Source organism: Micropterus dolomieu, linkage group LG13, assembly GCF_021292245.1.
Source record: "Micropterus dolomieu isolate WLL.071019.BEF.003 ecotype Adirondacks linkage group LG13, ASM2129224v1, whole genome shotgun sequence".
Lineage (NCBI taxonomy): Eukaryota > Metazoa > Chordata > Actinopteri > Centrarchiformes > Centrarchidae > Micropterus > Micropterus dolomieu.
This window is the reverse complement of record NC_060162.1, coordinates 1,007,961-1,033,071: the sequence shown is the minus strand read 5'-3', so window position 1 is coordinate 1,033,071 and position 25,111 is coordinate 1,007,961. Positions and strand designations below refer to the sequence as shown.

Here is a 25,111-nt window from a genome sequence, read left to right as displayed (position 1 = left end):
ATCGAGGGAAAGATGAATGCGGCCAAGTACAGGGATATCCTGGACGAAAACCTTTTCCAGAGTGATCTGGACCTCAGACTGGGCCGAAGGTTTACCTTCCAACAAGACAATGACCCTAAGCGCACCGCTAAAATAACGAAGGAGTGGCTTCACAACAACTCCGTGGCTGTTCTTGAATGGCCCAGCCAGAGCCCTGACTTAAACCCAATTGAGCATCTCTGGAGAGACCTGAAAATGGCTGTCCACCAACGTTTACCATCCAACCTGACAGAACTGGAGAGGATCTGCAAGGAGGAATGGCAGAGGATACCCAAATCCAGATGTGAAAAACTTGTTGCATCTTTCCCAAAACGACTCATGGCTGTATTAGATCAAAAGGGTGCTTCTACTAAATACTGAGCAAAGGGTCTGAATACTTATGACCATGTGATATTTCAGTTTTTCTTTTTTAATAAATTTGCAAAAATTTCTACATTTCTGTTTTTTTCTGTCAAGATGGGGGACATTACTGAGAAATAAAATGAACTTTTTTGATTTTTGGAAAATGGCTGCAATGAAACAAAGAGAAAAATTTAAAAGGGGTCTGAATACTTTCCGTACCCACTGTAAGTCCCTTTGGGTCTCATTCAGTTAGGTCAGTTTGTTCGGTTCATATTCTGTTTGTGGTATGCTGTTTTGAGTATAGTTATATTTTGTTGACGTCTTTTATAGTTTTTGGTTTCTATTGTTTGGTATGTTGGGGTATTATAAAAAAAAATAAAAAACTCCTGTTCTCCTCATTGCCTGTTTAGTGCGAAACAGTGCGCTCTATAGTTATATGAATTAAACGAAGCACTGATGCAAAGAATTTGTGTCGATGCTTTTTAGTAATCGAATGATTCAAATTTATCGAGTAATCGTTCCAGCCCTACATCCAAGCTGTGTACAGCGTGGGGCACTGTGCACTGTACCCTCTACTGAGGAGGTAATTGGGAGATTGAAGAAACACTTTGAGGAACTCCTAAATCCCAGTAGCACGCCTTCTATGATAGAGACAAACAGCAGTTAGGAGTATTTGGCCTTCTTGGAGACCCTAAATGAAGTCATGTACGGGGCTTCAGTAGGGGACTCCGTAGTTCTGCTGGGAGACTTCAACGCGCACAGGGGCAATGATGGTCAACTGATCGCCATTTGGTGGTGAGTTGGGTCAGGGGATGGGAGAGACTCTAGACAGACCTGGTAAGCCCAAACGGGTAGTGTGGGAGAACTGGAGACATTTGAAGAGGCCCCTGTCCGAGAGATCTTCAATTCACGCCTCAGGCAGATGTTTTCTAGCACCCCTGTGGAAGTGGGGGGCATTGAACCTCAGTGGGTAATGTTCAAAGTTTCCATTGCTGAAGCTGCAGTGGAGAACTGTGGTCTAAAGGTCTTAAGTGCCTCAAAGGGTGATATCCTTCAAGCACCATGGTGGAAATGTGGTCAGGTAAGCTGCCCAACTAAAGGAGGCATTCCAGGATATGTTATGAAGTCGGGGACTTCGTTAGAGAGTGGAAAACTGGGGTGGTGGTTCCCCTGTTCAAAAAGGGGGAAGAGAGAGTGTGTGCTAATTACAGGGGAATCACACTTCTCAGCCTCCCTGGTAAAGTCTACTCCAAAGTGCTGGAGAGGAGGGTTCGGCCGATAGTTGAACCTTGGGTTGAAGAGGAAAAACGCAGATTTCGTCCTGGTCGTGGAATGACGGACCAGCTCTTCACTCTCGCAAGGATCCTGAAGGGTCCCCCAGGGATATTGTGGGAGGTGCTGTATGTGGTGAGGGGGTCCCTTTTAAGGGCTATCCAATCCCTTTAGGTCTAAAGCTAGAACTGTGAATAGATACTCGGCAGTAAGTTAGACCTGTTCCAAGTGGGGGTTGATGACCGGCAGGGCTGCGCTTCGTCACCAATCCTGTTTGTGTTATTCATGGACAGGATATCAATGCATAGTCGGAATGGGAAGGGGTGAGCTGGGGATCTCGTCGCTAGTTTATACAGATGATGTGGTCCTGATGGCATCATCGGTCTGTGACCTTCAGCACTTACTGGATCGGTTCGTAGCAGAGTGTGAAGCGGCTGGGTGGGGATTAGCACCTCTAAATCTGAGGCCATGGTTCTCAGCAGGAAACCGATGGACTGCTCACTCCAGGTAGGGGATGAGTCAATACCCCAAGTGAATGAGTTCAAGTACTTCGGTGTGTGTGTGTAGCATGAAGGAACTACAAATTTAGTTTCGTTATGCAGCCTTGAGCTGTATAATGACAAATAAACAACTTTGTACCTTGTACCTTGTCTTGTTCAGGAGTGAGGGGACAATGGAGCGGTAGATTGGCCGGAGAGTCCGAGCAGCAACGGTGGTATTGCCATTGCTCCTCCGCACTGTTGCGACAAAACAGCCGAGCCCGAAGGCAAAGCTCTCAATCTAAAACTCGGACTAGAGCCACTGCTTCTCAAAAGGAGCCAGTTGAGGTGGTTCAGGCATCTGGTAAGGATGACCCCTTGGTTCCAGGCACGTCCAACTGGGAGGGGGCCTTGGGGAAGAGCCAGGACTAGGTGGAGAGATTATCTCCACATTGGCCTGGTAACGCCTTGAGATACCCTAGTCGGAACCGGTCGCTCGGGAAAGGGAGGTTTGGGGTCCTCTGCTGGAGCTGCTGCCCCCGCGACCCCGACCCCTCATAAGCGGTTGAGGATGAATGGACAGATGGAAGGAAAAAAGAATAACTCTAGGCTGATCCTTTAAGGCAGCGGCTCTCAACCTTCTGGTGGATCCAAATATATCCAAGGTCACAAGATGGTGAATTGGAAAGTAAAGCAGAAACAGACTTATTTATTTTTTGACTTTTTCTTTAGTGCAAAGGTTACCTTTTAAATGAATTCAAATTAAACAATTTGGACAATCAGTCCACTCCTTAACTCAAACACACAAGTTACCACAGGGCAAAAAGGTTGGGAACCACAGTTTAATGGTCCTGAATCATGTAGTGACAGCATCGGGGAAAAGGAATGTCTCTATTCTAAAAGCTCAATTTCTGGGGTGTAAAATGGGCTTATTTAAGTGTAAAACACGGCTAACTATTGGCTAAAGTAGAGTCTCCCCTGCCCTTTTCAGAAGCCCAGTCAGGGGCTAACCTGCGAGCAGGAAGGTTGATGCCTGCAGCCAGCGTGGAGGTGCAGGTGAGGAGACAGAGGACCCCGTTGGAATAGGCCTCCTCCACCAGTTTCCTCTCCTCGGAGGTCAGTCCGCTGTGGTGATAGGCCAAACCATACGGCACCGTCTTCCTGAGCACCGGACACACCGAGCCATTCCCGCTGTCCCTCAGTTCTCTGAGGAGGACGGCCTTCTCTGCCTCCCTGAGTCGGAGGAACTCCCTGAAAGAGTTGAGACGTCAACAAAAACCACACTGAATCACTGAGAACTGGCTGCAGAGGAGCAGCATACCTCAGTCGGCTGCTTCACTTACTCTTTCAGATATTTGCAGATCATCCCTGCCACGTTCTCACAGTTCTTCTTGGTGGGGCAGAAAACCAGACACGAATGTGTTGGAATGACTTCAGTCACCAGAGCGATGATGTGGTCCGGGTCGATCTTCTGCATCGCACTTGAGTACTGAGGGACATAACAAAGATCACACATGTTGTTAGAATCATTTGTAGTAATCTACTTTACATTTACATTACATTACAGCTTGTTGACGTTAGAGAGGGACACCCCTGCTCTGATGACAACAGAAGGGGCCCTAGAACTGAGCCTTGGGGCACCCCCCCAGTAGAGGCAATGAGGAGGACAATTGTCCTTGCCACGACACATTGTAGGAATGCTCGGAGAGGTAGGATTCAAACCACTAGAGTGATTTGCCCGAGATGCCCGTTGCTGCGAGTGCGAATAGCAGGATCCTGTGATTGACTGTGTCAAAGACGGCGGATTGGTCAAGCAGGATAAGATCAGAGGACTGGGCTGCAGCTTTAGCTGACCTTAGGACTTCTATCACAGACAACAGAGCAGATTCAGTGGAGAGGCCACTCTTTAAACTAGACTGATATGGATCTAGGAGATCATTCCTGTTTGAACTTTATCAGCACCATCTTTACCTGCAGTCCAGGTTTTACACATTCTGTCATGCTTTAAAATAAACTCAAAATGTAAAACAGAATTTTAATATTTCATAAAGAAACTTTTGCCCGAGTTCAGTTTTTGCTAACAATTTTCTCAGTGCTTGTTCCTGATGGAGAAATCTGTCGGCTCACTCTCTGTGTGAGAATATACAGAGATACAAAACCTTTGACTCTGAAGTATGAAGTCAGGAGAACGCAGGACAAAGCTGGCTGGTCACCAGATGTGGTCATCAATCACAGGGGGCTTTAAAATCGATAAAACCTACGACACCCTCTGTCCTTCATTGTATACTTGACCTGACATATAAAATGACTATAAAATGTTATTATTATTGTAAAAACACACTATGTTAACATTGAACTTACCTTAAAGTTGAGAGGACGTGAGAATCTAAAACATTCCTCTTCCTTTGGGTCCACTTCATAGATCGTGTCCTGCAGTTTAACGTACTCCTTCAGCTGGACCTGATCAGAGAACCGTTTTACTGAGAGTCACGGTGGCAGCTACAGTTTATAGTTATAGAATGAAGGAACATGTCAGTCCAACAGTTTACAACACTACAGCATGCTTTGAAAAATACCCACAGGTCTGAAATCGTTGGTGTAATTTTCAGCCCTTAAAAATGTCTGCAGGTCTTCGATGTTTCCCAGAGTGGCGCTCATCCCAATAATCTGAGTAGCTTCTGGAAAAGAGCAGAGAAGGTTCATTTACTCAAATGGTTTTAACAAGACAACTGTGATCAAAGTGAGAGGAGGACACTTACTGCTCATGTAGAGGACTTTGGACAGAGTCATTTCAATAACAGCCCCTCTGCTGCCATCGCCCAACATGTGAAGCTGCATATGGACGACAAAAGTTGGCATGAAGCCTCCCATTGCGACCTTTATTGTCAGATCTAAAACACATTTTATTAAAATGGCGCTCGTACCTCATCGACCACCACCAGGCCGAGGTCCTCGATCCTGCTGGTCTCTATCAGAGAGTTGACGAGGCTGTGGGCTTTCTCTATTGTAGCGATGTAAAGAGATCTGCTGTTTCTTCTCTTCACGGGAGGAAACTTGCCCTTACTGCCAGCGTACTCCTCCACCATGAAGTCCAGCTCCAGGCCAAAGCTCGCTAACCCACGCACCTGCAAAATAACCAAGATGGAGTTTCCATCAGCTCAAAATGAAGAGCATTAAAGTAGTGATATAGGGCTTTTTGAGACAATCGGCTTCGACCGATCCCTGCACTCACAAAGCCGATATATCATCCTAAATGACAGCAGATCTAATCTAACAGCATTACTGTCTAGTGTTAAATATATATTGTAATACTGTAGAGAATAGGGCAGCTGAAAGACATCACTTCTGACAAACTGAACCCTGCTCTCCCTTAAACACCAGCCACGTTCTGAAGTGATGTCAGTCAGCTGCATTAATCTCTACAGTTTCACTATAGGCTATATATTTAACACTAGCCAGTAATGCTGTTAGATTAGAGCTGTGGTCATTTAGGAAGATATCTCGGCCTCGTGACTGCAGCTATTGGCCTGATTAATCGGCCGAGGGGTCTGTCACTGGTACTAGTTCAAGTCATTTTAACATTTATTCCATAAAACTTACTACTCGCTATTGAAATACAACTAGTACTTATTTATTAGTAGCTTGTAACTATTTTTTGGTTACTAAACACTTGCACTACTAGTACGTGGCTTCGTTTTTCCTACTTTTACCTTCTCCTGCACCAGCGATATGTACGGTAAGATGAACAGACAGTCTTTCTTCCTGCACAGCAGCTCTCTGAGGATGAGGATCTCTGCAACGAGAGTTTTCCCCCCGCTGGTGGGAAGAGAGTAGATCAGGTTCTTCCTCTGCTGAACACAGTCCAGGTTCAGACACGTCTCCTGCCAATCTGAAAAAGAAACAAAAGCTCCGGATCTCTATTTCAAGTCACACTGGCTTAAAGGAAAGGCTCTTTATATGTCTGTACGCTAAATTTGAAGCTACAGCTGGTTAGCTCAAATTGGAAAAAGACTGGAAAAAGCTGGACTGGCTCTGTCCAAAGGTAATTCTCTGATTAACATGTTAATCTGACTTGTTTTATCTGTACAAAAAGTGAAATAGGAAATGTATGTACGGTCCCCCTGGGATTCCAGTCTTTATGCTAAGCTAGGCTAACTGTCTGCAGCTCCATATTTAGTGTTATCAATCTGACTCTCAGTAGGAGACAGAAGTGTTTTTCCCCAAATGTTGAACTATTCCACTAAAACAAAATCTAGCAACTAACAATTCTTTTCATGATCCACCATAAGCCAATCGACAGAAAATCAATCAGCACCTGTTTTCTTAATTAGTTTCTGAGCAAAAAAACACCAGAAATTCTCTCAAATGTGAATTTTTTAGGCTTTTCTATGTTTTCTACCCGAGCAACCTGAATCTTTTTGAGGTAGACTGTAGTTTTGAACACAATGAGACAAACCATTACTGGATTCATGGAAAACTAATGTGAAGATTAATCAATAATGAAAACCAACTCTACACTGCAGCCCTAGTCTGCAGATTATTTTCAGAATTAATCAATTTGTGTAAAAAATATCAGAAAATTGTTCTAAAAAATGGCCATAAAATCAGAAAACCAGCAAAACAAACATGGAACATGTAAATATTTGCTTTAAACGTGACTTCTGATGATCTACTGGTCACTAAACAGCCCATCACCGTATAAACTCTCGATTCCTCTCAGCTTGTACATCAGGTCCTTCACTTTGGTGGGGAGCCCAAAGAAGGGCCCGAGGTCGGTCGTCTCAGCAGAGACCGTCTCCATGGCCTGCATGGCGACGCTGATCTCCTCAGAAACTACAGCTTCTTTTAACGCGACAGTGCGTGAAACATTAGCGGGAGCTGCGGCGTTACAGAGCATCGTCCTCTTCAACTGATCCGCCACGCTCCGCCTCGCCTTCGGTTGTCTCTTATCCTCCAAGTTCCTTTCTGTTCCAGGCTCCGAGGGCCCGTCTGTGTTTCTAAGAGGCGTCGAGGTTTTGCCTCCGTCCTGCAGTCTGCTCCTCTTCACGTTCTCACAAACTTGTTCCTGAAACTGACGCTGGCTGGGAGGCAAGTCCTCGAAGGGTTCGTCTCCGAGGGCGTCTAAGATGGAGTCCGTGAGAACGTCTTCACGGGACGGTTTCCAGACGGCGTCTTTCGACGTCCGCAGAGCGGTGAAGTCCGGCTGATCGGCAGCCGAACGCCGGACGTCTTGCTGTCGTTCATTGTGTTCTGCATCGTCCAGCTTCGCCAGGAGAGAGCTGTCCTGCAGGAGGCTGTCGTAGTCCCCGAATAAATCCTCGCTGTCGCTGTAGAACTGCGAACACAACACAGGAGGGTTCATCCACAGGCAACACGTTACGAGCTGAGGTGATTAGATGATCAATGACATTAGTAGGAAAGCAGAGGTACTTTCAGGTTTCCTTTAAATCATCATCAGGATGCAGCTTATTGACGTTAGTATCAATTAGGCAGATGACATCACAGACCTACACTGTTGGGACACAAAGCTGCAACATTAAATAAACAACTTCAGTTTATTAAAAGCTTTTAGAGGTTTCTTTAAGAAGCAGGATGTCCAAATATTTACTTGGGCCAATTATTTCTATTGACATACAGAGTTTCCCACATAGTCTTTACTTGGCCGGGTCGCCCAGTTATATTTGGTGAAATATTTTGCAGAGTTGTTCTTTATTACTGCTTCGCTCAATACAGTTTTTTTCCGTTTACCATTTTTAGAATCGCTTCTAAATTCATGTATACTGTCGGCTACTCAGCAGAAGGGAGTTAAAAACTCAATCTCACTCTGTAAGATGTTGTATTGTGACAAAATAAATCTACCGAGGACACGGTGGATATTTTACAAGCACGGACGAGGTAAAGCGACTGTCAACACACCTGTGCAGATGTCACTCGTTAGTTGGTTTCACTTTCAAAGGCTACGTCGTTAACAAGCCTCCTCCACCTGCTGCTCTAAGCGGAAGCGCGGCCGGAAAAATCCAGAAGTCTTTTCGGTGACTTTATAAAATGTAAAGCTGATGGAGGAAGCCAGCAGGGCGGATACATACAGGGAGAGACAGGAAGAGGCGGGGCCAGCAGGTGCGTTTACAGTAGCGGTGTAGGGGTGTGTGGGGAAAACAGAAGTGAAGGGAGCAGATTCAGTCAGTGAGTAAACACTAACATAAGGTGGAGAATAAAGCAGTTAAAATGGTGAACTAAGAAATAAGCTAGTTGTTGCCTGATATTCTGTTAGAAACACTGACATATTATATTGACATAATCTGATCAATCAGCTGACACCAAACTGCTCCTGATGAGGTTTTAAAAGAAGGCCAAATTCCCACGCCAAGTTCTTGTCAGCTTTTACAGAGAAGCACTAGAAAGCATCCTGACTGGAAACATCACTAACATGAGATTAAAACTGCTCAGAAGATCATCGGTACCCATCTCCTGAGCATCAGTGATGTCGGTGAGGTGCCTGCAGAGCCCAAAGGATCCTAAAGGACCCACCCAGCCACAGCCTGCTCACCCTGCTGCATGCTGGGAAGAGATGTAGAAGTTTCTGCAGCCGCACCTCCAGACTGCAGAGCAGCTTTTTCCCCCAAACTATCAGACTCTTAAACTGTTATTCATCCTCAGCACTGCTCCAGTGATGATAGTTTACTCCTGTTTAACATTTTTATGTATTACTGTATATTGTCTGCTACGTAGCTGAAGGGAGTTACAAACTCAATTTCACTCTTGTGACAATAAACCCACCTACCTAAAAGTAACCTGAAAGCTTGAAAACGATTTTACACAGTGTGTTAAAATAAATAAATATCAGTATATTATATTAAAATATTATTAGACATTTAAATTAATTTGTGGGACAAGAAATTCATATTTCAAATAAAACAAGTTAAACATTTGATGGATTCTCAAATCAAAGTCTTTGTTTTACATCCTAATAGAAAGTGATCAGCTGCTGTGAATGATTACCATAATTATTTAAATTAACCAATTATTTTAATTTTAAATATCTTATTTCTCTTGTAAAAAATGTGTTTTATCTGAACCAACAATCCAAAATGCAAAAGAAAACTAGCCAATATTCACAATTAAGAGGCTGGAACCAGATAATGTTTCTGACTTCTGCTTAAATAAACACGATTAATCAGAGTTTGAGTCAGTCGAGTTTGTGAGAGTTTGTAAAGTCACTCACCTCCGCAGCTTGTCCATCAGCCATGATGCTGCTGAGCCTCCAGTTCTGGGGACATTGCTGTGAACAGGTAACCTCTCCTCTCTTCCGGGCAGGTGTCAGGTGAGTCTTCAGGACGTCCCTCGACCTCTTCCTCGAGTAAACTCTTTTCACACTGATCTCTTGGTTTCCGGCGAACATCCCTGTCCAGGATCAGCTGCTCCTCCTCCTCCTCCTCCCTGATGCTGCAGGTCACACAGAGGAGCAGCAGCCGGTAAACAAACACTAACAAACAAACACCTGCAGCACAGGTGCAGCTGCAGACGCGTCACCAGTTTACACATGCGGTTACAACATCATTGAACGAGTTAGCGTTGAGATAAAACGCCTCATAAGCGTTAAACCTGCTAAAAGTAAAGCTAGCTTACTGCTGTCAGTTGGACTCCTTATGTGTTCCCCGCGCGAGCTGAAGTTAATCAACCACTACGAATAATAACGTTACATCTAAATTACAATTTCCCGTTAAAACAAAACTACACAATTATGTCGCAATTTAAATAGTTTAACAAAAGCAGCTTCGGTTCGCAGGAAGGTTCAACAGCTCAGTGAGCTGCACATTTAAAAATGCTTCCACAGCATTCAGAGCAAGAGAGAAATCCCGCCAGCATTTCTGCCGTCGGTTTACCGGCTAACTAGCTAGCGGTTCAAAATCTGAATTCATTCTTTACTTTTATTATTTTCGGTAAGGTAAACTTGTTGTGAGTTACCCCCAAATAACGCCGATAATTACTAGATAACACACTTTGCTTAATCGGCGTACTTTTCTGCCAATTTATAATTTATCTTCGTTGTGCCGCGTTACTATGTGTTAAAACGGTGAATATTTACACAGAACCTGGTTCTGTTAACAAACGGGATGAGACCAAATCTGATGCTACAAACATAATCAGTTGTTAATGTGAGATGAGCTAACGCTTCTTCTTCACATATGTCGGGGTGCTTTCTATCTTGTGTTGTTAGATCTTTGAAGAGGGTAACGTTTAATCTCTTCCGACCAAACATTTTAGATCGGAACTATTAAATGCATTCGTGCCGGAAACCTAAAATCTACGACGACAAACAAATCACACATTGAACATTAATTTCAAATGATCCAATAAACAAATAAATAAATATATATATTACATGCAATTTACCTCAAATTAACAAACAGCTTTAAAAGTGGTCGGAACGAGTAGTTAGAAAACCAAGCGACGCCCCGGAGGGTTCCTGCTTGACAACATCCGGTCGTGTGTCAGGTCAAAATGCTCGCATTGAGAGGCTTTCAGAGACTAAAACCTGTTTCATCACCTCATGGAAACACAAGTAAGGCTGCAGACCCGCGTTAACGTCTGGTCATATTTAATAATCTAACTTTATTAAAATGTGATCTGCTCCTGCAGGTTTGAGGAGTCTGACTGCGGCTTCAAATGTAGTCCTGCAGAAAGAAGACACGGTGGGTTTTCTGTCAGCAAACATAGTGATGATGTTTCGGTATTAAAAAGATAAACATGTAACTGTGGTGTGATGTTAATCTTCATCTTTCAGCTTGTTAAAATGGAGAACCCGTTCAAAGAACCGCAGAAAGGATGCACTCTGTGCAAGGTCACCGTGGACTACAAGAACATCCAGGTGAGTCAGACACACCTGCACGGCCTCCTGGAAAACCTGGAAAACGGTTGACCAAATTTTCAGTCATGGAAAACACCTGGAAAATGTGAGGAAAAAGTCAAATATCCTGGATGATTTTGTGTTGTCCTGGAAGATTATTTTGTCTGCAGGCAAAGTTTATATGTTTTATCTGGTACAAGTGGTTAAAATTTAACACCTGTCAAGCAATACAATGGAAATACTATAAGAAAAAATAAAAACAATATTAAAACACATCATTAAACCAAGGTAAAATCAACTTGTTCTAATTCCTGCACATGTAATAGATGATTTCATAGATACTTTTTATAATCAGGCTTCTGCAGAGAGGAACATGTTAAGAACCTCTTTTGCAACGCTGACCCGGCCAAGACAGGTCAGCCGCATATAAAAATAAAAACACATAGGTACGGACAAATAACAGAGAAAACTAGTAAGATAATGAGTAGTAAAATCATTTTGAGTCACTTTTACAATCTAAACATTTAAATATTAAGGCATCTTTCATTTTGGATTTAAAAGGCTGAGTGTAGAGGATGTGGTGAAAAGGTAAATTAAACTTTAAGCTGAAGCTCACTGCTGCAGATTTACCTGTTCACACCTGGTCAGCGTGTTTACATGGACACAAGAAACCAGTTCAGGTGAGATTTCAGTGTTTTCTAAGACCGTGATTCAGTTTTCCATGAGAACAGGAGCAGTGTGGCCGGTTTGACAGGTGAAAAATAGAAAAATAAAAACGTAAATCATAACTAAAGATAAAACTGGAACTTTCGAAGCTTGTGTAGCTGATCTGTCACAAAATGACTTACCGCCTCCACCCTCCTGGATCTGTCGAACACATCCTGAAGCTTCAAACGTCACCTCGAGCCCAAAGAGCTCACATGTAGCATCACTAATGTGTTTTCTGCCTCTCAGCTGCTGTCTCAGTTCATCTCACCGCACACAGGCAGAATCTACGGCCGACACATCACAGGTGAGCAGCTGCACGCCGAAGAGCTGCGTCAGCGGCGTTTCCTGTTTTGCGGGTCGTTTCACGTCGTCTCTGTCTTTGTTTTACAGGCTTGTGTGGAAGGAAACAAAGAGAAGTCTCAAAAGCTATAAAGAAAGCTCATTCAATGGGTACGTTTCCTTCAGAGTGATGTTTCACCCTCAGTGTCTCCTTTTACATATCCAGTGACAAAACCCCAGTTCAGCCTTGAACTGGTCGGATCAGAACTTTTACATGTACACACTCGTGTCAAAGCGCTGAGGTCATCCAATCAGATGCTCTTCGATGTTCCTGGTTGGCTGTTCAGTGGCTGCTCCTGATCTCTGGAATATTTCCAGACTGCTGAAATGTTGGAGTCCTTGCTTAAGACCCATCTCTGTTCATTGGCTTTCAATTCGAGTTTTGACCTTTTAATCCTGTCTTTGTTTTGTATTTTTGTTTGTGTATTCTGAGCTTGGGAAGCACTTTGGTCAACGAGGGATACATTTTAACTTGAAAGTTTCTGCAAAATGTTTAAATCCAAATCCACAGTCTAGATTATTTCAGTTGTTCTCTCAGCCTATAAAAACACCAGCGATCACAATAAAAAATACCCCTCAGTGTCTCAGAGCCCAGAGGCGTCTTCAAACATTTTGTCCGACCAACAGATCAAAACCCAAAGATTCAGTTTATCTTCATCTCTATGAGGAAACGCAGATAACTCCTTCATGTTTGTTTGTTACTAATCGATCGACATCTTTCTCCCTCCAGGTTTCATGTCTGTGACCCACAAACATCCACAGTTCATGAGGGATCCCAACATCTGTGGTATCAAAGATCTGGATTAGTCTGTTTGTTCTCTCTCGTGTTGAATCTGTAATCGTTTTGTTTATTAAAGGCTGAAGTCGCTCTGAGCCGTGTGTCCGTTTGTTCTGTGGATCTGTTCAGATGAAGTCACACTGAAGCCCTGAGAGCTCCAGAGATGAGTGTGGGAAATATTTTAAAACTAAAGTCTGCATCACAAACTGTTTATTTTCCTTCAAACTTGTTTTTAGTTCAGTCTGATGTCTTCAGGCGTCTGAATGAAGTCCCTCCTCAGGTGCTCCGAGCTGTGACGACACCTCGCAGGTGAAACAGGAAACAAAAACTTGGTCTTGTATTTTTATGATCTGTAAAATCTGAAACATGTTTCAGAAACAGAGCTGTGAATCCTAAAACATCTGGCTCACAGCTGGAGTTTAACATCCAGGGATGGAAAATATCTAAGTACGTATGCTTATGTACTTGAGTACTAACATGAGGTACTACAGAGGTCAAAATATACACTTTATACTTCTCTTCACTAGAACTTCTAAAAAAGAATTAAACTGACAAACAGCTTAAACTATAAATCAGTTACCAATAAGTTATTTTTAATAACTGACCAATCATTGAAGTTGGTTTTCTTGCAAAAATTCCCAACAGCAGCTTCACCTCTTTTCAGAATCCGTCTGTCATTTCTGCTTAAAAATAACCGAAACTGATCAGCCAATCGTTGCAGCTCGTTACTGATGACTCAGAACACAGTTCACATTATTATAGGGATTATTTTTTAAAGTAGACGTTCGCTCCGAGTGAAACTGTTCACAGGATGAACTGTGGTGATCCTCTGGCGCCATCGTCGGGTCAACACGTGTCCCAACACTTTGCTTTATGATCAAACACCTGCAGAACAGACCTCGTTCTCGCTCTCTGCTCTTCATTTAGTTCCACGTCTGCTGGTCGCTGCCTGAGTTTTGTTCTTATTTGTAGTAAGAAATAAATATTCGAGATTTTAATTCTGAAAAATACATTAAATATTCTGTCACTGATGGTTATAAAGTGGGATGTGTCGAAAATAACAATCCCAGCTGTGAAACAAAAACACATCCTGTATATTTCACTTATAAAACTCCTGTTCACTTTAAAAAGCCGACACGTCACACCGGGGCTTAAAGACACTGTAACGTACCAGAGCCGGGTCGTGGAGAGATGAACATTTGTTATAAACCATGGAGAGAAGCGTTTGTGACCCCGGGAGGAAACCAGGAGAGGGAAATAACAACAGGAGTGTTCAATCAAAACTGCATTTCTATTCATAAATAACTGCAAAGTAGTTTTTAACATAAAGAAATCTCTTTATCAGCACCTTTAAACATTTCAATAACTGTCAGAAAACAGGGTTACATGCTTTGTGACAGAAACTGTTGGTCATCATAACTGCAGATAAACAGATTAGTGACATTAAAATCAGCTTAAAGGCTCATTTCTGTAGTTTTAAACCTTTTACCACGTGTGTTGGTGTTGAAATGACTTGCAGGAATCTGTGCAGTAGATGCTTCAGTGAGCAGCTGAATCGGCTGTAAAAAAAACAGAAACGACCCTCGAATGTGAACGAGAAGAAGAAGCAGCACCGATTAAAGGGTAGTTTGGTCCCAGAATCCGAAGCAGATCAGTTCCTGAGCAGCATCTCGTTTTCACTTCAGGACTTGCTCTTCCTGCGTTTCCTCTCCGACCCCGGCAGCATCTCTCTCGGTCTCTTCCGGGAGTTCGTCCTGCCGGGGTGCAGCAGGGAGAGAGTTTCCTGAGCGTTCGTTGTTGTGGAGACGTCTTCCTCCCGCCCGTCGGCGCCGCAGCAGTCGTCGGGAACAGGAAAGGCCTCGAGGGTCAGAGTCTGAGAGTGGAAGAGAGGCGAGCGGGCGAACAGGGCCCTGACGGCCTCGTGCAGCAGCAGGTTGTTCCTCTGCTCGGGTGGATCCTCGTCTGCAGCTGCTGACAGACAGGAAACAGACCTGAACCTGGACTCTGCTGTTCTGAAGACCCGACTCTGCACATCTGGGGTCGTTTTACAGACACGTCCAGATCCTCTCTCAGCTGGTCAGAATATTGATAAGGGTTAGGACCTGATTCCTGCCCTAACTTAAGATAAGTGTTTTACACAACTTCCCAACATCTTAAATAAACTCTCCTGACTTTAGAGTAACTGTTGAGCAGTCCTAACTTTCACCTCTCCACCAGGTGGTGTTTGTACTTCTTTAGTCCACATGGCTGCTCCGTCTTTGCTTTTTATAAAACCAGGTAAATGTCAACAGGTGGAAGTTATTAATTTAAAGGTTTATAGCAGATCTTTACGATGAGCTGATGACAAAACACTCGTTAGTAGAAAGGCTGCAGGCGATGTAACGTCTCTGTGAATAACAATGTTCTGTATATGTAACGTCTGCTAATGCATGTTGATGATAGGAGGAGATCAGTGAAGACAAGAAAACTATGAAAAACACGGTAACGTTAGCCTGAAGCCTTAATTATAGTAATCATAATTTACTTTCCTTTTTCAATGATATGTTTCAGAATCTTGATATCTTGTTGATGGGTAACATAATATAATAAAAAAAGCATAGTATATATAAAAGTTGATGATGAAGTGATGTTGGATTGAGAATTTAGGATTTCCTAACCTGAGATAAGATAGGATTACTAAAGTTAGTTTGTTTACTTCTGTAATACCAAACTGGGAAAAACCTATCTTAGATTCTTCCCATCTAAGACTTAAGATAAGAACTTTCTGTCCCAGATATCTGCAACTCCCCGTTCAGTCAAGGTGACACTGGTGAACTTTGATCAGTCAGCACAGCCCCTAACTACTGATCACCACTCTGATCTTGGTGCATCCACTACAGATGGAGGTCTACGATGTGTTCAACTCCATTCAGCTTCAAACTAGGAAGGTTAATTGGACACTATTCCTTGATTTTAACCCTCCTTATATAAGTATGACCTGGACAGACATCTCACTTACTGACAGCGACAGCCTGTTGTCGGAAGACACTTTGTACATACCTGCCTGCCTTTAGCTTAGCACAAAGACTGAAAGCAGGGGGAAACTGCTAGCCTAGCTCCTTCCAAAGAGAAAACAAAATACGTGTATCGTTTGTGTATACTGGTTAGCAAACAAACTAGACACCTGAGGCCCAATAGCGGGCAAGACTTTTGCAATGCTGCTGCAAAAATTAACAACAATTAGTCTGTAAAATGTCCTTTAGACGTCTCATTTTCGTCCAATCAGCAGCTCAAAAACCAAAAAATATTCAGTTTACTTTCATGTGAAAGACAGAAAAGCAGGAAATCGTCACATTTGAGAGGCTGTGATGTGAGAATATTTGGCACATTTTAACTATTTCTGCATGAAAATAATTGAAAAGATTAAAACGAGTTTTGAAACAATTGCATAAACATTTGCTGATCATCAACTAATCGATTACGTGACTGATGGTTTCAGCTCTACTGATAATCTCGGAGCGCGTCACAGGATCAATTCCCGACATCATGGATGTGTTCAGCGGCTCACCTTTTCCCTTGCCGCTCTGCTTTCTCTCGCTCAGCCTCCCCCTGAGCGCCGCCACGTCGGCCTGCAGAGCCTCGACCAGACGCTCGCTCTCCTCCACGTCGCTGCACGCTTTCTGTCCGACAGGAAACACAAAGACTGAGAGGTTGAAGCGGCAGGAAGTTAAAACACTTCACCTGCTGCGGCTGCTGCTGCTCACCTGCAGCTCCGCCTGCAGAGACTCGTTCATCGTGTTCACGTCGTTCACTTCTCTCAGCAGCCCATTGGAGGAGAAGAACCTGGACCTGGAACAAGACACAAAGCTTCAGTCACACGAGCAGAGACGCGACCTGACGTGACCCCCGTCGCCGCGTGCAGCGTCGTACCCGTGTTTCTTCATGGTGGAGTTATAACCCTCTGCCGAGCACGGCGCAGACACCTTCCAGTACGCCAGCTGCTCCAGTAAACCCAGGTTGTTGACGAGTACAGGGACGTTCATGATCCGCCTTCACCAAACAGGACACACGTTATCATCATCATCATCAGAGCAGAGAACACAAACACGACGTCTGCTGGAGGCTAAAACACAGATACTAAGAGCTTTCAGACAGAAGAGGACTCAGATATTTTACCTGAGTACAAGTAGTAATACCACAGTGTACAAATACTTAAAGTCCTGTACTGGGCTGCACCAGCTGCACGTTCTATCCTAGGTCAGGGCGTAAAGTCGACACTAGAGGTTCAGTAACTACAAGTTAGTTTACATTAAGGCTGCAACTAACAATTAGCTTTAAACTGAACAAAATTATAAACGCAACACTTAAGTTTTTGCCCCCATTCATCATGAGTTGAACTCAAAGACCTAAGACTTTCTCTACGTACACAAAAGGCCTATTTCTCTCAAATATTGTTCACAAATCTGTCAAAATCTGTGTCAGTGAGCACTTCTCCTTTGCAGAGATAATCCATCCACCTCACAGGTGTGGCATATCAAGATGCTGATCAGACAGCATGGGGATTGCACAGGTGTGCCTTAGGCTGGCCACAATAAAAAGTCTTAGGCTGGCCACAATAAAAAGTCTTAGGCTGGCCACAATAAAAAGCCTTAGGCTGGCCACAATAAAAAGCCTTAGGCTGGCCACAATAAAAAGCCTTAGGCTGGCTACAATAAAAAGCCTTAGGCTGGCCACAATAAAAGGCCACTCCAAAATGTTAACTACGATTTAGTTAAGACATCACATGAGTGGCTGAAGACAGACACGGCGTTAACGCCAACACCTGAGAGCGCTCACCTGCTGCGGGAGATGAAGGCGGCGTACTCCATCCTGTGGGTGGAGCCTGCGGTCGTTACCTTGCTGGGCGTCAGCAGCAGGAAGATCATGTGAGGGTTGGACAGAGACACCTTCAGCTTCTCGTGGATGACCTTCTCTCTGAACGTCATCTGCTGATCCGTGTTCCTGCGCTGTCGGTACCAGCCAATCACGCTCTCCTCCAGGTGTCAAACACAAACGTCTTTAAACGCCACAGCTTGGCTCTGCAGCTGTTTTACCTACCAGATGTTTGTGACTTACCTGCTTATTGTCTGCCAGGATGCTCTTTATGGCGTTCATGTCCACCTCTCCTGCGCTGTTGTAGAAGCTGCAGACACAGAGGTCAGGACAAACATCTGCACCATTAACAGCTGCTGTAGACTTCTATAAAATATAAAAAGCTCCTGCACTCACTCGTTCAGTCTGCGGCAGGCGATGTGCTTCTGGACATCTGTTAAAGAAACGGAGACGTGTTATCGTGTGTGGCAGGGAGGACGCAACGCTGCACGAGGCCGGCGTGAACCTACTGTAGATCTCCTCAATGTGAATGTGGTCCGCCTGAGAGTCGCTGATGGTGACCTGCTCATCAAACCTGCTCTCTCCGAGGATGAGGCCTTCCTGCAGAGCGACAACACACAAATAAAACTGGGATATTAACTTGGCTCTCAGACTGACTCTAATTTATTTAACATGACAGAAATAAGTAATAGTTGTGTCTTGGAGCTATTTGACTACAGATGGAAAATATCCTTTATAGGCTTATTCTGGCATATTTACATTGCTGAAAAAGCAAATATGTTCATTAATTTGCACTGTCCCTTCTAAATAAATAAATAAATAAATAAATAAATAAATAAATGGTAAATGTACAGGTTGACCTTCTGTACATGCGATCTGCAAGGAAAGTTTGTATGTAAAGCACCTGTGTTACGTAAGACAATAAAACAAGATCTGAAAGAAACAAAAAGGGATTAAACAACACAAACAGGCTTTAAAACAAAACACAAGCTAAAAATTAAACCGTTTTAATAAATGAGTCAAACAACAGAAAAACAATCAGCAACTATTCTGAAAATTGCTTCTTAGACTTTTCAAGTAAAAACTGAAACAGCAGAATTTGCAGCTGTCCTTTGTCAAATGTTATGTAAACTGTATATTTGGACTTTTGGTTAAACAAAAGAAGACATTTTAAGGTTAAACTAATGTAGACTAAAAAAAATTAACAAATAAATATTTGGCAAATTGATCAATAACAGGGATATAAGATAGTTGCAGCCCTTAAAATTTATTGAATTCATTTAAACTGGAGAATAAAAATGAATGTGCAGTGAGAAATATCCATCCATCCATCCAGGCCCATATTTAATTAAATAAAAACTTGTTTGTTGGATTATACATATGCCGAGTTAATCAGCAGACCCGAAAAACGTCTAAAATGCATTCAGTCACATTTCAAAAGGTGTGTATACTTGTCCATAATAGGTGTCACGTTAAATTAGAAACATTTTTAAACGGAGTCTGGCTTGTCAGGACTGGACAGGAACTCTTAGCTTAAAGAAAAGTTGCAGAAATAGCGAGGTGGGAGTTTTAGCTTCACTTAAACGACAAACATTTCTTTAATGCTCCAAACCCCAGGCTAAAACGTTAGCATTTAAACTACTAAACAAGAACTAATTAACTTAAAAGTGTGTTAATAACACTGGGACACTTCTGCTCTGTTTGCTAACTCCTCAACCGGAAGCATTTAAGCTAACGTTCCCGCCCACCGCGGTCCACTGTAAACAAACCGACTTTACTGAAATATAAATGAATGTATTTCTCACCACGTCTGAATCGCTGTTAACATGCTGGAACATCAGAGAAGCTAAAACAATCCCGGACATACGGACAGTCGCCTCCGCCATGCTGCTTGTTGACTACAAACATGAAACCAGGAGCGTGACTGAAGCGCAACATAGGCGCAGTTAAATTGTGCGTTTTTCCAGCGCAGTCCGGCAGCAGGAGGCTCCGGAGGGGGCGCGTCTAAAACGGCCCAGTGAGCTCCGACTTCACGGTGCGAGACTTTCTTTGTTACTGCAGGACGTCTGCGGCTGCGACTCCCTCTCCGACTCCTCCCAGGTACTTATTTAAACGCAAATATAGGCTACATGTTTACATGTTGTTGTTGTTTGTGTATCTGTTGTTTGTTTTTTAGTGTACTTTAGTTTATATAACTCTAAATACTTTGACTAACTGCAGCTTCCTATCGTTCAGCTAGTTAGTCTATGGGAAACACCCGCTATTACTGGAATGAAGTACTTATTCGTGTACTTAAATAAAACCTAAGTAACTATTTAGATACTTTACTGAAATTATAGTAGAAAAACAACCTTTTAAAGATACTTTATTACAAGTCCTGCATTCAACATCAAAGTAAAAGTACAGAAGCATTATAGATAAAACTTTACTTTTTATTTATTTATAAAGATGTAATATACTGCATTAAAATAGTTAATACGATAATCGTTTGTTTTGTAAGATGAATCTACAAATTAAACTTTCCTCTTAAAATCTAGTGCAGAAGAATTGGACAAGAGTGAGCTTGATTAAAAGTATGTGTTAAATTCCACCACTGAGTGTCCTTTAAAGGTACTTTATTTGAGTATTTCCGGTTTATGCATCTTTATACTAAAAATATATAAACAAGTAAAAGTACTCATTGTACAAAATGTTAAATTATTATAGCCTATTTGTTTCATATAAGATTGGATTGTTATTATTGATGTATTAACCATCATTTTAATGTTTTTAGCTGTGCTTTTAACTACTTTTTATTCTCTTTACAAAGATATAATATACTGTAAAGATGTATGCATATTTTATAAGATAATAGGATGTTTTGTAAGACGAATCTACAAATTAAAGTACAATATTTCCCTCTTAAAATCTAGTGTAGAAGAATAAAGTAACTTTAAAGTTGGACTAGAAGACACTAAAAGGGTTAAATTCCACCACTGAGTCCAGTTTAAAGGTACTTTATTTGAGTATTTCCAGTTTATGCATCTTTATACTTCAACTCCACTACATCTCAGAGGGAAATATTGTACTTCTGTATTGTACTTGTAACTCATTGTCCTTTATTGTCCTTATTCAGTTTATGTTTAATATAAAACAGAGAAAACCAGCTGAAGTTTTAGCATTTTTGTTTGGAAAATTAATCAAATGAAGAAACAAAATAGTCACTTTTTCTAACTTTCTGACGGTCGCTTCAGCGAAACACAGCGTGCAGCTGAGGCTGATGGGAACATCATCAGCTCTGCGGGTATTTGACCTGATGGTGGCGCTAGATGAAAAACTCAGAGAATGAAGATCTGAACGAACTTTCATTCCAGTCTGTCCAGAAGTGGTTGAGATATTCCAGTGTGGACCAAAGTGCTGCGCAGACACGTGACATCCGTACAGCCACTCTGGTGTTTCTGTTTGCAGATGATGATTTGACCTCAGGCTTCCTCAGCTGTCGGTGATGGAGGACCTGTGGTGTGTGGCTGTCGGTGTGTTCCAGGTGTGGGTGTTTGTGGTGGTGTTCCTCATCATGCTGCCCGCCATGTTCGGCCTCTCTCTGGGCGTCACCGGGGTCTACATCCAGATCCTGGTCAAAATCCTGCAGGTAACGAGCGTCTTTTTTTCACTCTTCTCCCTGCTGGAGTTTAGTTTGTTGGTTTTAGTTTGTCCTCAGGAGAACCTGCCTGCTGTCGCCCGCTCCACTCCTTACTTAATTTGTTTGTTCAGTTATGAAATGTGCAGCCGCAGACATCGTGTCAGGGGTCATCTGAAAATAACTTTCTTTATAGTGGGCCACGTTACGAATCCAGAGGGGTCGGCAGGAGCAGCCCGGCGTCCCTGTGCCTCTGCCCAAAGGTAAGTCAGATTAACTGGGAGCTGAAAGCATGAATAAAAACATACTTTAATGAACAGTGATCATCTCAGTGCCTCACCAGGCTCCTGTAGAGCGACAGCAGCACTAAAATGCACTCTCACACGTGTGTTACACAGACCTGACTTCACACAATCAGTTATCATCAACTAAAAAACATAATCGATAAACAATATTTAAAATATAAATATAAAATATAAAAAATAAATAAATAAATGAAATTAAATATTAAAAATCTAACAATAGAAAGAGAAGAAAAGGAAAAACAGAAAGGCTGATGGCAAATTAACAAAACATAATAATAAATATAAAGAAATAGCAAATAAAATAGGCCTTTGCTTAATAAGTAATACAGCAACGTGAAAATACTCCAGTACATGCATATCCTGCATTTAAAGCAAAAATACAGAAGTACTTTCAGCAAATTTACTTCCAAAGTACTTATTATGCAGACTGATGTATTATTATATATCACTTTATCTTTATTACTGATGTGTTAATGTGTTAGTAGTTTATTAGTGTTGGGTAGGTTAATCTATGACAACTACTACTACAAGCTGTTGGATAAATGTAGTGGGGTAAAAAGTACAAAATAGACTCAAAGAAATACTCAAGTAAAGTACAGCAAAATTGTACTTAAAGAGTTATTTTTCCAGGACTGGAGGACGCAGCGGCTTGTTAGCTCTCAGGTCTGATTAACGATCAGACTCGTCAGTCGAGTTTCCAACCAAACTCAGTTTAAATTTTAAGTGTTTTAAATGGTGAAACTAAACCCTGCTGTGAGAACACGAGCTCATCGGCTGATTAAACCACCACAGAAGAAGAAGACGACACAGCGAGGTCTTTAAAAGAGCCGCAGTCGACACTTAATCCCCGTGGAGAATATGACGACGTGTTGACGTGAAGAAGGTTACGGCCTCCTCATCGCTTTCTTCACTTCCAGCCGCTGCTTCATGTTCGGCAGCGTTTATTCTGTTTATCCACAAACTACTTTACACCTCAGTCAGGAAACTCTTTCACTCTAAATCTGAAATGTTCCCACATGCTGATAAAAACAGGCTGAAGAAGGTTCCCCCTCCGGCGTGTGACTGTCATCAGCGTCAGCCACAACAGCTGAACCAGAGACATCCTGTTTTTATTCCTGGTGCAAACCTGGCGCCTACGTTCCCTACAATGCAACATTTCCTCTGACGGTTAGGCGTGAGACTGTGGTGTGTTATGCTAGTAGCAGCTAATGTATCCTGATGAGCAGCAGCGACTCCACACCAGCAGATTCAGGACATTTATCCCACGTCACACAGCTGAGACACTAAAGGCGTCAGACTACTGTAAAACATACGCAGTTTCACTTCCCAACACCTGGAAACACCTGGATATATAACGTTAAAAGTCTAAAGTCAGAGAACAGGACAGGCTGCGGCTCTGATCTGGACCGTGATAAGTATGTGTGAATTTCTTACAGCGTACAACGTTTACCTGCTACAGCTGCATCGATTAGTCAGTTAATCGATCAACAGGAAATCAGTTGTTAATCGAAAGATCGTTTTCGGTCATTGTTTGTCAAACATTTGCTGTGTCTCAGATGTGAGGATTGGAAGACTTTCTTTGACGTACATTATGTTAAAGTGAGTATCTTTGAGTTTTGGACGGTTGGTCGGACAAAACGAGACATCTGAAGACGTCACCGCGAGCTGAAGGGAATTATAACAGCCACTCTTTACTGTTTTCAGATATTTTATCGACCAAATAATTCATCGATTAATCGAGGAACAGTGAAAATGAACACTGGCTGCAGCTCTGTACACAGGAGGACCGGCTGAAGCTGCCGCTGGGTAAACTTAAAACTAAAGAAACAACCGGACTGAGGAGGCGTGAGGTCTGCAGCTGGGCTTCCTCTGTGCTCTCAGGACATTGTGTCCTGCTGCTGCGTGAGGGATTTGTTTCAGCTGCAGACAGAGATCATGTGACGCGGGGTGTGTGAGTGTGGGCTCTCCATTGGTCAGCTCCAGCATCTGATGTCGGGGTGCTGCAGGGTGAAAAACACATGGTTCGTCTCACAATGATGATGCAACAACAGATTGCATAACTTTGCTGCTGCTCTGTGTGTGTGTCGGCTCTGCTGCGCGTTCACAAGCAGCAGGCTGCACGTTCACACTGCAGGGTTTGTTTCATTACTACCCACACAGTCAGTGCATGCGCATCACTGAACATAAAGTATTCTCACATAAACATCCACCGTTATTTGTCCAGTTACAAACGTGTGTAGAAAACGCACACAGATGTTTTCCTTCTTTGCTTCACTAACGGCCTGTTATAGAATTTATTGTGCACTTGGCACTGAAACAGGAACCTGCTCATATTTAAATCAGACAGATCATGACAGATGATTTCTTATTTTTCTCAGGCTGAACCTTTGGTCAAAGCTTTAAAATACATATTATAAATTCAGAGAAGTCCTCTGACTTTAAAACGATCGAGCGTAGAGCTTCAGTATTTAGAGGAAAAGCTGAAGAGTGCCAGGTAAAATACAGATGAATTTCCATGTGACACTCGCTCCAAAACGTTTTTCCCTCTACGTTAGCTCATATAAGTTCCTGCTGTTTGCCTGCTGCAGGAAGCACAGGCCCTATCAGGGGAAACAAAGCTGCACTCTGAGGTTAAACATTTCTGAGAGGTCAGCGTCCTCGTGATCCTCAGACTGTTCCTCTGCTGCAGCTTAATCTCATTTCAAGCTTTAGAAAGAGTTCCTCTCATAGAGACATGTGGAGAACTTTACATTCTGAATCATCATTAATACAATCTTCCAGCAGCTAATTATTATTATTATCGTATGTTCCCAGGGCGTCAAACAGCCACGCTTTGTCACGTGCTTCAGCGTCTGGTACCAACACACTTGACCTCCCTTTGTAATAGTTCAGCGGACAGGGTTTACCGCCATAGTTCAACACTGAAAGTATTGCTATAAATAACAGAAAAGCATGAGGAAGGAGGCGATCGGGGTGGACGGGTGGTTCAGAAACCGGATTTTCACCCGGGAGACTGGAGTTTGTTTCCCGTGTGAAACAAAAACCTTATTATATCCTTTTAGTGACATTATGTGAGTTACATCACTCACATACAGCATCTCACAGAAGTGAGTGCAGCCCTCACATTTCTGTAAATATGTGATTTTATCTTTTCATGTTTCAACACTGAAGAAATGACACTTTGCTGCAGTGTAAAGTCGTGAGTGTTCAGCTTGTATAACAGTGTAAAGTCGTGAGTGTGCAGCTTGTATAACAGTGTAAAGTCGTGAGTGTGCAGCTTGTATAACAGTGTAAAGTCGTGAGTGTGCAGCTTGTATAACAGTGTAAAGTAGTGAGTGTGCAGCTTGTATAACAGTGTAAAGTCGTGAGTGTGCAGCTTGTATAACAGTGTAAAGTCGTGAGTGTGCAGCTTGTATAACAGTGTAAAGTCGTGAGTGTGCAGCTTGTATAACAGTGTAAAGTCGTGAGTGTGCAGCTTGTATAACAGTGTAAAGTAGTGAGTGTACAGCTTGTATAACAGTGTAAAGTAGTGAG

The 25,111-nt window shown here is 42.7% G+C and overlaps 4 protein-coding genes across 8 annotated transcripts in view; 2 read left to right on the top strand and 2 right to left on the bottom strand.

Moving 5' to 3' along the window:
* Positions 1-10,544, bottom strand: part of helq (helicase, POLQ like) — a 17,480-nt gene extending 6,936 nt beyond the window's left edge. For 2 of the 3 annotated variants that reach the window (XM_046066965.1, XM_046066963.1), the window contains exons 1-10: positions 9,759-10,324; positions 9,355-9,575; positions 6,828-7,467; positions 5,843-6,021; positions 5,057-5,257; positions 4,892-4,964; positions 4,713-4,810; positions 4,494-4,592; positions 3,476-3,621; positions 3,144-3,383 (exon numbers count right to left, since the gene is read on the bottom strand). In XM_046066965.1, the coding sequence (XP_045922921.1) occupies positions 3,144-3,383; positions 3,476-3,621; positions 4,494-4,592; positions 4,713-4,810; positions 4,892-4,964; positions 5,057-5,257; positions 5,843-6,021; positions 6,828-7,467; positions 9,355-9,531 (1,853 nt within the window). In that variant the 5' untranslated portion in view covers positions 9,532-9,575; positions 9,759-10,324. Of the gene's footprint in view, positions 1-3,143; positions 3,384-3,475; positions 3,622-4,493; positions 4,593-4,712; positions 4,811-4,891; positions 4,965-5,056; positions 5,258-5,842; positions 6,022-6,827; positions 7,468-9,354; positions 9,576-9,758; positions 10,325-10,526 lie in introns of those variants that run through there. The other variant, XM_046066964.1, reaches the window with a different exon arrangement.
* mrps18c (mitochondrial ribosomal protein S18C) lies at positions 10,016-12,900 on the top strand. Its single transcript, XM_046067001.1, has 6 exons — positions 10,016-10,695; positions 10,773-10,825; positions 10,918-11,001; positions 11,935-11,992; positions 12,079-12,138; positions 12,758-12,900. The coding sequence occupies exons 1-6, from the start codon at positions 10,635-10,637 to the stop codon at positions 12,832-12,834; spliced, it is 393 nt and encodes a 130-aa protein (XP_045922957.1). The 5' UTR covers positions 10,016-10,634; the 3' UTR covers positions 12,835-12,900.
* Positions 12,901-14,121: 1,221 nt separating this feature from the next.
* Positions 14,122-19,772, bottom strand: abraxas1 (abraxas 1, BRCA1 A complex subunit). Of its 3 annotated transcripts, none has more exons than XM_046066987.1 (9): positions 19,462-19,772; positions 18,166-18,256; positions 18,053-18,089; positions 17,900-17,966; positions 17,621-17,817; positions 16,715-16,834; positions 16,549-16,633; positions 16,353-16,464; positions 14,122-14,878 (listed from the first exon to the last, which is right to left on the bottom strand). In XM_046066987.1, exons 1-9 carry the CDS (start codon positions 19,540-19,542, stop codon positions 14,487-14,489), a joined length of 1,182 nt encoding a protein of 393 aa, XP_045922943.1. In that variant the 5' UTR covers positions 19,543-19,772; the 3' UTR covers positions 14,122-14,486. The 3 variants fall into 3 exon arrangements, with proteins under 3 accessions (XP_045922943.1, XP_045922944.1, XP_045922945.1); XM_046066988.1 differs by having other exon boundaries at positions 14,122-14,776; positions 19,462-19,752; XM_046066989.1 differs by having other exon boundaries at positions 14,122-14,773; positions 19,462-19,741.
* Positions 19,244-25,111, top strand: part of gpat3 (glycerol-3-phosphate acyltransferase 3) — a 17,142-nt gene continuing 11,274 nt past the window's right edge. The window contains exons 1-3 of the mRNA XM_046066982.1: positions 19,244-19,756; positions 21,104-21,284; positions 21,469-21,535. Coding sequence (XP_045922938.1) covers positions 21,141-21,284; positions 21,469-21,535 — 211 coding nt within the window. The 5' untranslated portion in view covers positions 19,244-19,756; positions 21,104-21,140. The remainder of the gene's footprint in view (positions 19,757-21,103; positions 21,285-21,468; positions 21,536-25,111) is intronic.

Excerpts from the sequence above, each read along its gene's own strand:
- mrps18c (XM_046067001.1), top strand. The coding sequence starts at position 10,635 with ATGCTCGCATTGAGAGGCTTTCAGAGACTAAAACCTGTTTCATCACCT. Across the intron at positions 10,696-10,772 it reads ATCACCTCATGGAAACACAA|GTTTGAGGAGTCTGACTGCG; the intron begins GTAAGGCTGCAG and ends CTGCTCCTGCAG. Across the intron at positions 11,993-12,078 it reads CTACGGCCGACACATCACAG|GCTTGTGTGGAAGGAAACAA; the intron begins GTGAGCAGCTGC and ends TTTGTTTTACAG.
- abraxas1 (XM_046066987.1), bottom strand. The coding sequence starts at position 19,542 with ATGGCGGAGGCGACTGTCCGTATGTCCGGGATTGTTTTAGCTTCTCTG. Across the intron at positions 16,835-17,620 it reads GCCTTCATCTCCCGCAGCAG|GCGGATCATGAACGTCCCTG; the intron begins GTGAGCGCTCTC and ends TGTTTGGTGAAG. Across the intron at positions 16,634-16,714 it reads TCCACCATGAAGAAACACGG|GTCCAGGTTCTTCTCCTCCA; the intron begins GTACGACGCTGC and ends GTCTTGTTCCAG.